The sequence below is a fragment of the Aythya fuligula genome, chromosome 14, assembly GCF_009819795.1.
Source record: "Aythya fuligula isolate bAytFul2 chromosome 14, bAytFul2.pri, whole genome shotgun sequence".
Lineage (NCBI taxonomy): Eukaryota > Metazoa > Chordata > Aves > Anseriformes > Anatidae > Aythya > Aythya fuligula.
In genome coordinates, this window is record NC_045572.1 from 2,360,989 (window position 1) to 2,372,483 (window position 11,495).

An 11,495-nucleotide genomic window follows, 5' to 3' on the forward strand; every position below is an offset into this window, starting at 1 on the left:
CTTATTCTCTGATCGTGTCTCTCAGTATTGTAGCAAGATTTGGGTTCAACTTTGCCTACATTTAAGATGAAGAGCGCCAGAATCCTCAGTCTGGCTGACCTCATTAGAGCCCACCTCCTGTTTCCCATACAAAGAAAATGGCATGAGGCTCAGTGCCAGTGCTTGGAATAAATTTATGCACACAATGGTTGCACTTGCTCATGCCGGCTACTATGAAGTCAAAATTGAAGTTCATATTGCACCTTTCAAATGGTACCACTGGGAATAAAACCAAGCTTAACGGGATTCAGAACCACACGTGATCTAGGGCTTGGATTAGCATTTGGGTTTCAAAGGTCATCTGAGCTACAGCTTCTTTCAGTCCACGTGCTCTCTGCAGGCAAAAGCAGACAAAGGCACGAATGAACTGTTGAACAGGCATTGATTGCCTAGACTAGAAATTCCTCCTACAGTTTGAGGCAATGCCTGAAATGCTGGTGGAAATGGATCAGGTAAGAATCTGGAGATTTACATTAGAAGTTTGCTGCCACACTTTGGTTACAAAATCTAGGCAGAATGAGGGAAAATTAGTTGTTTTTCCTGCAATTACAGCCTGAAATGTTAAATTATGAATGGTACATTCCAGTTATCCAGGGATGCATTATGCTGGTATGACTGATACGGACTATTGGCAATTTTTGATTCCACTACTCCAAGGAAGCCGTTTTCCACAAAATAAATATATCTATAATTAAAACTAATAAAATAAACTAGAAAAAAATAGTGAATACAGTGCAAATTAAGGTTATTTATAACAAAATATAGTTTACAAATTGCATATAGTTTTTGTAGCAGGTATAGTGGTGACAAAGCTGAAGGTATTTTACTGACGAATTTATAGCAATAGCTTGAGACTTAGGGGCTTAATATGTTTTCCTATTTTCATCTCGATCTAAGTCTGGAAAGTAGAATTTATTTCTACTTTTTTCGAAAACGCGAAGTATGGCAGTGTTTATAGGGCGGAAGGGGTGTGGTTCGGATGTTTCCTTGGCATTGCTGTACAATTTGGCATTTCACATCCCTTCTGCATTTCAAGTTGTGAATGAGTGATACTGTGAATGAAATTCTGAGATAGCCGAAAGGGAATAAATATCTATTTACAGTTCATTACAAGGGAAAAAAATCTTTCCCCTTCAAGAAGGGAGGAATCAGCTGAAGCGTTGTTATAGCTCTGCTGTTCTCCTGTAGTTGTTGGTTTGCTGTACGTCATGATCGTTCATATAGGATTCACGTTTAATCATCTGATATTTTTAATAACTTAATTGCTGTGGTAGAAGCTGTTTATGAACTCCTGAACCGCCCCCGCTGCTTTTAATCCCGTCGGCCGGGCCCGCGTTCAGCAGGTACCGCGGCGGGGGCGGCCCGAGCCCGCCCGGCCCCTCCCGCGCCCCCTCCGCCGCCCGCTCCCTTGGGGCCGCTCGGGGCCGGGCGGCGCATGCGCGGGGCGGCCCCTCGGGGCGTGCTGCGGGGCGGCGACAGGAGCAGGCCCGGGCCGGGGCCGCGCCGGGCCCCGCCATGGTGGGCGGCGAGAAGGAGCTGCGGATCCGCTTCGTGCCCGGCTGCTGCCAGCTGGTGGAGGTGCGCGGGGCCGGGGGGGGGCTCGGCGGGGCGCTCCCTGCCCCGGGAGGTGCCGGGCGGCGGGGCGCGGCCTCCTGCCGCCGGCTGGGCCGGGACGGGCTCCTCGCGGCGCGGGGCGGTGTCCTGCGAGCAGCGCCGGGGGCCGGGGCTATCCCAGCACTCGTGAGGCTGCCACCGGCTGCTCCCGGAGAGCCGCGGCTCGGCTGTGGGCACCGATCCTGCCTGGAGCCGTCCTGGCGATTAAACCAGGGTGCGCGTCGCCTTTCCGCCGCCGGCCTTTGGTTACTGGGGGCAGGCGCTGCCCGTGCCAGGTGCCGGTGGTCTGTCCTGCCAGGCTCGGGGGTGCGAAACGCAGCCGGGAATCGGGGCCCTCCTGCGCTCACCCGGTGCAGACCGACGCGGGCAGCTTTAAGGAACAATCACGCAACTGGCATCGTGAGGCTGAATTCACTGTAAACATAAAAGTGATTTTTTAAACAGGGTTTTCTGTAGTTTGTCCCTTTCAGGAAACAGTCCACATAAAAGTTACTAATTTTACATGTAACTTGCGGGAATAAGTCATCCTTTGTCCACAGCCTTAAAGAAAATACATGTGATGTGCTGTCAGCAGTTGCTTTGGACTAGGCCCAGCTCCGTAGCACACCTCTGCATTGGCCTTTGTGGAGCAAAAGTGTTCAAACGTGCAGGGCCGAGGGCAGGAGCCCCGTGCCGTGACCAGCAGGCAGTGGTGGGTTACGGTGCTGGAAATGTGAGAGGGCTCAGAAGGGGCTGAAATGTTACAGCTGCGTAGTAAGACAGTGTTTACAAAAATATCATCAGTTATCACAAGCTGTCTGCATATAACGTGCTTGGAAGATCCAAGATGTAGAAGTTCTGTACACCTGCAGCTTTCTTCAGTATTGACATATAAGCACATTTTTATTGTTGTTGGCAGGCTCTTGTTCAATGACTAATGCAGAAGTAAAACGTGGAAGTAAAGGTTGCACAGACCGCTGGGAATCTGGTGTTTGTTTTCTTGAGAGCTTGAGGATCGAGTGAGTGGTGGTGGAGAGGAATGAACTTTGCAGATTCATGTGCACGCCCATCTCAAGCACTGAAACGTGCTGTGGCTGAAGCGAAGCTTGAGTTAGCAGTATGGATGGAGAGTTGAAACGATCACATCATTTCCACAAGCATGTAGTAAAACAAAGATTAGAGAGCTGTATTTTTGTTTGGATATTAAACCAGTGTGTCGGTTGCTGATGAATTAGTGCTGCATTTAATATTAAAATATGTCTTCAAATGTGTAGGCCCACGGTGCAGTGTATTGTTGGGGCTTTTTACAGGCACAGTCCAAAATAATTTACTGTAGGATGTGGACCCTAAATCTGAAAGATTCAGGTCCATGTTCAAAAGAAGTTCTCTCTTCTATTTCAAGTTTAATAACGTTATCAGATTCTGAGTGAAATTTAAATTCTGCCCTTTGAGTTTGTCTGTGTTGTTTGTTTGGTTTGTTTCCCCCACTTCTTGTGGAAGAAGTTTCCTATTTGAATTTTATTTTCAGCATCTTCAAGACTATGTGTAAGTACTTGGCTCAGTACGGTATCAGTGCTCCCGGATGGTTGTGTTCCATGAGACGCTCCAGTCAAAACACTTGCATCACAAGGAAAGCTAATGAATACAGTAGCACTTGGTGCAATCTTGCTAACTTTATAAGAAAGGCGACAGAAAACAAGCAAAACGACTAAATAACATTAGAAGGCAACCTTGTCCTGTTCTCATTTCCCTAGGAAGATGTCGATATTCCCAGTAGACGAGTTTTAATTACTGGTGCTACGGGACTTCTCGGCAGAGCAGTGTTTAAAGAATTCAATCAAAATAATTGGAATGCAGTTGGCTGTGGATACAGAAGAGCTCAGCCTAAATTTGAACAGATTAATCTTCTCGACTCTGTCGCAGTTCATGAGATTATCCGTGATTTTCAGGTGAGTTTTGGGAGCAGGTACAAGTATGAGCAGTACTTGATATGTCTAGCAGTGAGCTGGCAGTGCTGTTGTGATACTCGGGTCATGTGGCTTTGGTGGAACTAATGCATTAGCAGAGCCCTGAAATAGGATACAGCTGTCATGCCTGAGCTATCTGGAGCAGGGTTTGCTCTGTAGGTGCAAACAGTTCCGAACTCCTCTGCAGTCACCACAGAGAGAATGCAGGTGACAGATGTATGTGTCAGTACACTCACGTGGGTGGTTTAAAGGAAAAGATAAACGTGAGTTGTTAACCCAGTAACACGAAGTAGTTCTTTTGAAGTTGAAGAACACTAGAATACAGCAGCTGTGGCTTGTTGAGCGTGCAGTAGGGCAAGGAGTACACAGTCCTTTCACTCCAACTTGCAACAGGAATATATAAAACCTGAAGAGCATGATGTAGGGTGCCACTCTAAAAAATATCTTGTTAATAGTTTTGGTATGTCAAATAATCCATGGGTAAATAGTTTATCCAAAAAGACTTAATCCAACTATTTTAATTACATACGTGAGGTGTTGCATTTTCCCCTATTTTATGTTATTACACTGTTGAAGAAAAAAATAAGACAGCCTTGGTATTCTGTAAGATAGAAGATACTGAAGGTCGTGGTTGCAAAATTAATGGTCAAAGCTTTGGTATTCTGATGTGAAACCTTGAAGCAGCTTGGTGGTTTTGCTTCCTAAGGAAAACATGCTCCTCAGATTGCAATGATTAAAAACAATACAACTTTTATTACTTCTTACAGCTTAGTAAAATGCCTGTTTGCCTGAGGGAGTGGATCTCTCCAGTTAGGATGGAACTGCAGCTTCTTGAGGATGTTTGTTCAAAATTTTTCTTTGATTTCCAGCCTCATGTTATAGTGCATTGTGCTGCTGAGAGACGGCCAGATGTTGTAGAAAGCCAACCAGATGCTGCTTCTCAGCTCAATGTGGCTGCTTCAGGGAACCTAGCAAAAGAAGCAGGTAAGGAGACTGTCTCATGGATTTGTTTTCTTGTTAGACTACTGCATTTATTTATGCTGATGCACAAATGAATAAGTTGCTTGAAGTTCTGAAGCAGTTGTTTCTGCTACCAGTGTCAGTCGCACTTTCCGTAAGACTAGCTTATGTGATCTTAGGTGAAGAATCCGTGAAAAGACAAACAGAGGCAATGAATGGGGCTAGGAGATGAGGTCTTCTGGAGATTTGCTTAAACTTCAATTAAGACTTCAAGGAAGGCGTGCATTAAAATAATGCTTACAAATGTTTTCCTTCTAGCTGGAATTGGAGCATTTCTCATCTACATTAGTACAGACTACGTATTTGATGGAACAAACCCTCCTTATAAAGAGACTGATATACCAAATCCCCTGAATTTGTATGGTAAAACCAAACTGGAGGGTGAAAAGGCAGTCCTGGAGAATAATGATGGTAAGAATACACTTGTTCATTTTTCATGATTTCTATTTTTACTTAGGAGTTGATTAAGCTAACATACAACTTCGTCAGTGATGAAGTTGTGAAACTGTTGACAACAGAGTTGGAAAACAGTGTGACAAGGAGTCAGTCTCCTTGCTCATCAGGCATTTCTGCTACTTACAGGTTGACTAACTCTTTATTTTGTACTTGTGCTGTTCTCCTTTGTCTTCCTTGTCTCTACTGATGGACATCCACCAGAGTTTGTGTGATGTGAATCAACTATTTCTAAATAAAACATATCAAGAATATGTTGTAATAGCAGAAACGTTGCCATACTTGACTCATAGCTGCTGTTACTGAGGGGGGAAGCATTGCAATTGTTCTGAATGTGTGCTCACTTCAAAGGGAAAAACAGACTTTTCATAAAACAATAATACAGACAAAATCAACATATGCTTTTGCTTTTACATGTACTCTTCTGTTTTTCTTGCCAATTTCCTGTTGTGCTTTCTTTACATAAGACTTTCCGTTTTATTTCTACGCACCACATGCATTGCTTGCCACATGCATTAGATTCCTAGTATTACAACTTTCTAAAGGGTTAGTAACTTTGATTTTAAGCAACATCTTGGATTATTTTTGATATAAATCTTAATGAAAACTAACACTCAAAATGCAGAAACATACTTTTTAAAGTTCTGCTTCATCAAGGAAGAAATCTTAGGACTGAACATATTCCCTTGTATGTAAAATTTAGCTCTTGTAAGAGAGGCTTGACTGTTTTTAGATAGTATGTTGTCAGTTTACACTCCTGTTTCCTCAGGAAATTTGAAGATGTCAATGCATCTGTAAAAGAGGCTTCTGATAAGTGAATGTGGTACTGTCATTCTGAGTCTGCCCTATTTAACCACAAGATTGACCAATTGATAAATTAGCATGACAGTCTTTCAATAAGTAAATATAATCTGAGTTTGACTATGACGCTGTTTGCTCCCTCTTCTAGATTGGTAATGAAGATAAGATGCAACAAATTCAAGTACGTGTGGGTTTCTTGCTAGATCCTTTCCCCCAGTTCAACGTTGCAATTTTGTTTCATAACCTTTTTGAGCGTGAACGATCGAGCATTAGTGGGTAGTAGCAGTGGTATTAGCAGAAAGCATTTTGAGATGGTGCCTAGTAAGATGCTTGGAAACATCAATTATGTTTCATAAACACCTACTTTACACATAATAGTTTTCTAGCCACTAAGTTGATATTACTGTACTGATAGCTTCCAGTCTATCAAATGTCTGTGGTTATATGAAGATGTTTATTTCCCTATTCATTTCTGTTGTGTAATACAGTGATCCCCACTAGTTATTTAAGTTTAATTAGTTGGGTTTTGTGTATCTTTTTAAACATGTTTTAGTTTGCTTAGGAGGGGAAATAAGTTATATTCAGTATTCATGCATATAAAACTAAAAAGGTCCAGTAGGTTTATAGAACTATGGGTAATGAAGCTGATGTTTGTTTCAAGCCTCTAGCTGAGAACAAAAGGAAGGTCTTTTACTTAGCTAATGAACACTGCTTGACAATTCTCTTTTCAAATATCTTCAGTAGTATTTAAAGTAAGGAAGAACACTGTTATTCACTCAACAAGTATTTCTAGAGCAGCAGGAAATCAATGTCATGGTTTTTTTATTGTATTTGTTTTTGTTTTCTAAGTTCTTTACTTCTATGTGACTCACAGAGAGTGTGTGCTGTGTTGTTTTTGTTTGTTTGTTTGTTTGTTTTAACAACAAAAAAAAATGTGCATTACTATTAATCCATGTCTTACCCTTCTGGAAATTTTTGCCAAAAGATCTTTCTAGTGTTATTAACACAACTGTATGATGCTTTCCATCATTAGGTGTCCATCCCTTAGCACTTGTTTACACTTACTTTAATTTCTCAATTCACTGTCTTGGCATCTAATATTACTTACTGAGTTATTCTGTGCATTTGCCCCTTATGTGTGATGTTTCTTATTGCTTCCAAGGTTCCTATCTTTTTCTGCTGTATAATAGCCTGAGTATCCTCCTTTATGCAAGTGGTTTCTGCATGCCAGGTGACATAGATTTGTCTGATGCCTGAATACTGTAGATGGTGGGAATTTTTGTTCCTGCTTTTACTAAGAGAAGATGGGGAATGTTGGAGTAACTGCATAGTTCCACTTTGTTTTTCCCTAACTCAAACAGGCTTGCAGCGTTAAGTAAAGCTTGTTAACACTGTGAAAATCAATGGCATAAATGACAATGAGCATATGTGAACTTAGTGTTTGTAAAGAAGTGTTTTAACTGAGCTAAATTCAAAATCATATTCAGAGGACAAATGTTAAGCACATACAAATTAAAAGGAAAAAGCAATTAATATCACCAACATGATTCTTGAGGCTTCCAAAGCATCTTTCAGGTTTTGCTAGAGCATTTATACCTTTTCTAAGCACTGTTAATACTCTTTTTAATACTCTTTTTTTAGGTGCTGCAGTACTTAGGATTCCTGTCCTGTATGGAGAGGTAGAAAGACTGGAGGAAAGCGCTGTGACTGTTATGTTTGATAAAGTGCAGTTCAGTAATAAATCTGCCAACATGGATCATTGGCAACAAAGATTTCCTACTAACGTTAAGGATGTAGCAACTGTTTGCAGACAACTAGCAGAGAAAAGAATGCTGGTAAGAATTTAAATAAACAAGCCTCTTCAGTGTAAAACCAGTTCCAGTTCTTTCTGAAAAACTGAGACCTGCATCTAACCTGCCTTATTCTTTGTAGTTCTGAAACACTGGGAGGGAGGAAAGAACTGTCTGTCTGTCTGTAATATTGCAGTATGTTTTTGTTACGTGACAGTGTGTGCAGGTGCTCTGATATTTGGAACAAAAGTGGGTGAAATAACAGAACAGATTGTTCTCAAAACTGTCACATCTCTTCAAGTATACAGGAGAGAAATATATTCACTGCCTTCTACAAATTATCCCTTTTGATCAAAAAAAATCACGGAGGTTGAAAGTACTTTCAAAGATTCTACTGATTACTGTATTAAGAACATTGAAACGACAGAAGATAGACCACTGGACTTAAATACTTCATTGCATTTATTCAGCACCGCATCTTAAGGCTGCCATCTTTGCAAAATAATAAAAATGAAAAAAACACATTGTGGATGTGGTGCTGTCAGTCTCTCTGACAGGACTGTTACGTGGTTTCAAGTTTAACATGCAGAATGTGAGTGGTGTCTTCTGCATTTTTTCTTGAATTAAGTGAACAGTATACAACAGCAGAGTTCTTCGTCAGCAGTTTAACTTTGGTTGGTTGGCTCCTTTCCTTTATGTTAATTCTACCAAATATAAACTGTCTTCGAAAAGTCCGGCCAAATAAATGTAACACATTTTCAGGCTCAATCCCTAGACAGGTGTGCTTGAAGGTGAGTTGTCCCCAGAAAAGTGCAATGCTGTGAAGTGCCTCTCAGGATGGGCTCCTGCTGGAAGCTTATTCTGCACAGGAATTAGTCTGGAGGGTAGCTGCATTTTTTCACCTGTGCTTACTGTTTCCTCCTAGGACCCATCCGTAAAAGGAACATTTCACTGGTCTGGCAATGAACAGATGACCAAGTATGAAATGGCATGCGCAATTGCAGACGCTTTCAACCTTCCCAGCAGCCACTTAAGACCAGTAAGTGATGTGTTGTTGAACCTGTAGAAAGAGGGATGTGCTTTATCGTTTCAAGTAGTAGGTTAACAGTCTCACAGTGGTTCTGCAAGTAAACTTCTGTGGGACAATCTAGATGAGTGTGTTTAGCATAGCAGATTTATTGCTGAGGATGCTACTTTAACTTGCTGGATTATGAAAATTACCTAGCTGGTGAGCTGTATGCAGTGTGATAGTGTTTCTGCAGAATAGTTCTATAGTTGTCCTTAGTAATGAGTAAAGCCTTTTTTTTTTTTTTTTTTTTTTTTAAGCACATTTTTTTTTTTACCTTGTAACTACAGTCACAAAAAAATGAGCACATAGCATTGTTGAAGGGAGCAGAGGAAATGACCCATATAGAAAGCTATGAATGAAACGTCTAAATGAACATATAAAATAATACATTTTTTTCATTTCTGTTTTGTGATGTGTTTTTTATTTATTTTTTAGATTACTGATTGTCCAGTTATGGGAGCCCTCCGTCCAAGGAATGCTCAGCTAGACTGCTCCAAGCTGGAGATGCTGGGGATTGGTCAGAGAACACCATTTCGAGCTGGAATCAAGGAATCACTTTGGCCGTTCCTTGTTGACAAGAGATGGAGGCAGACAGTCTTCCATTAGTTTGTATTTTTTTTAGTAAAAGTATGGTATGTGGCACTTTTTTAAAAGAAAAAAATAGTTTTGTATGAGTGTTCTTAAATTGTGACACTTATGCGTTTCATTTAATCAGGTAAACGTACGGTCTTGCACTAGTGAAGTTGTTAGCCTAAAAAAAGTTCAGTGACAAAAACTGAGCCTGTACAATGTTGTGGATCTCTCCTTCCATTCATCCCAGTGTATCTTAATGTCTATTCCTAGCAGATTATGGTTCTTAGTAATCAGTACTCTTTGATGCTAAGAACTACTCAGATGACTTGTGAACTTCTTTTTGGCTGACATAAGTTGTTGATGCTTAAGGTCTGTGCCATTGTTGTATATACCATTTCACGTCATTAAAAGGTATGGTCAGTTACTTTATCACCAAAAATCTGAGTTACTTGTTTTTAATTTCTGAAGGTGGCGTTACTCTGAAAGTAAACTGAAGCAGGAATTGTTAAATGTTTGTTTTGCTAGAGCTTGGATCAAAATGTTTTTTAAAAAAAAGTGAGACTTTATTTTTGCAGTTATCAAGTGTAGTTTTTATGCTTGAAATATTTTCCAAGTGTTCTGTTATTACAATGCCTGCAGCTTCATATTTCTACAGCAAGTTGAATGCACTAGTTCTAATGGTGACTTAAAAAAGCTAGAAGAGGATTGGGAGGGTGGGGAAGAAATAGCTCTGACCTTTGTTTTGGGGATGGGTATTAAAGGAGGATTTTTTTTTGGGGGGGGGGTATTTGCTTTTTGTATAAAAGCATGAAATATCTTCATCTCTCTCTTATTTCAATAGTATATGGGATTGGTGAAATTTAGCTGGAGGAAGATGTTGCTAGTCAATACATGTGAGAGAAGAGAGGAAAGGTATTTTCAAGAGTTTATAGCACTGCAGCTTCTTTTGCACAGACTCTCAGATCTTGCACTGATGCAGCTCATTCTGGAACAGCCAAGTGCATATGTTGAATGTTTGCACTGCAATGATAAAACTACAGTAGTCTAATATAACCAAATCTTGGATCTGCTTAAATTTAGTCCTTTAAGTTGGACACAGTAGCTACTTAAAGTGGAGGAAGAACATATTTTGTAAAGGTTAGCTTCCTTCTGAAGGTGTTAAAATCAACAATATAAATGTTCTGAGGTGGCCAGCAGATCATTAGTTCATTAGTAAAACTGGGAAAAGTTGCATTTTGATGATCATTTATTTTTCTGAGATTGTAATGGAGAGGGGGTGGGGGTGTTCAGCTTAAAAAAAAAGGCGGGAGGGGGGCAAAAATAGACCAAGTTCAGGTTTTCTAAAAGTCAGCTTTACATTTAGTCCTTCAATTTTCAACTGGCATATATTAAGAGGTCATTATCCTGATGTGTTTTTACTCTGAAGTCCTGATATACACATGGTAACCTGTTTCCAAAATGACAGTAAATAAATATTGCCAGCATGAGAAACAGTTGTTGGTTCTTTATTTCCTATCAAGATTTGTTTATTCCAAGTCATAAATATTTCCAGGTCTTGAAATGTCCATGTGCCCTTTCTGTAATTATAATTTAATGAGCTATTTCCAGATGTAGATTAGGTTAGATAAGTGTTTCTCTGTCACTGTGCCACTGTCTTGGGAACTTAATGTACACATACATTACAGACAGTTTTGAAAATACAAGTCTGAAAAAGAATGTGATTCAGTGCTTGATTATGGAGGTTCAGAGTACACCCTCTCCACTTGTGGGCAACTAATGTATATTTGAGGTAATATATATTTTTTTCCTTTAAATCACAACATATTAACAATATTAAACATGGAAGCAGTTAATAAATGAAAAAGTATGGACTCATGTTCTTAACTGTTTGCAGAATCATTTCTGTGTTATTTACTGAAGCGTACAATTGCTCAAACAGCAAGGAAAGGTTGGTTTGGGGAACTTTCCTAACTAGCATTGCAGACAACACTTTTTAATATGGTGTAGGCAATATAATTTATGTATGTGTGTACTGGGTCATATTCTCCTTTCTCCTATATATCCGATCCGACAAAGTGCTACAATCTGTGTTCACTTTTTTTAATTCGCTGTGCTGCCAAGCACTGACCTTGGGTTTACTCTGGAATTCCGGCTCTGCGCTGTTATCATTTGGGTCCCATGGAAACTATC

At 40.3% G+C, this 11,495-nt stretch overlaps 1 protein-coding gene across 1 annotated transcript; it reads left to right on the forward strand.

Moving 5' to 3' along the window:
• Positions 1 to 1,506: 1,506 nt before the first annotated feature.
• On the forward strand, positions 1,507 to 11,180 carry MAT2B (methionine adenosyltransferase 2B). Its single transcript, XM_032196985.1, has 7 exons — positions 1,507 to 1,617; positions 3,387 to 3,581; positions 4,469 to 4,583; positions 4,878 to 5,030; positions 7,515 to 7,708; positions 8,589 to 8,702; positions 9,168 to 11,180. The coding sequence occupies exons 1-7, from the start codon at positions 1,555 to 1,557 to the stop codon at positions 9,336 to 9,338; spliced, it is 1,005 nt and encodes a 334-aa protein (XP_032052876.1). The 5' UTR covers positions 1,507 to 1,554; the 3' UTR covers positions 9,339 to 11,180.
• Positions 11,181 to 11,495: the final 315 nt, after the last annotated feature.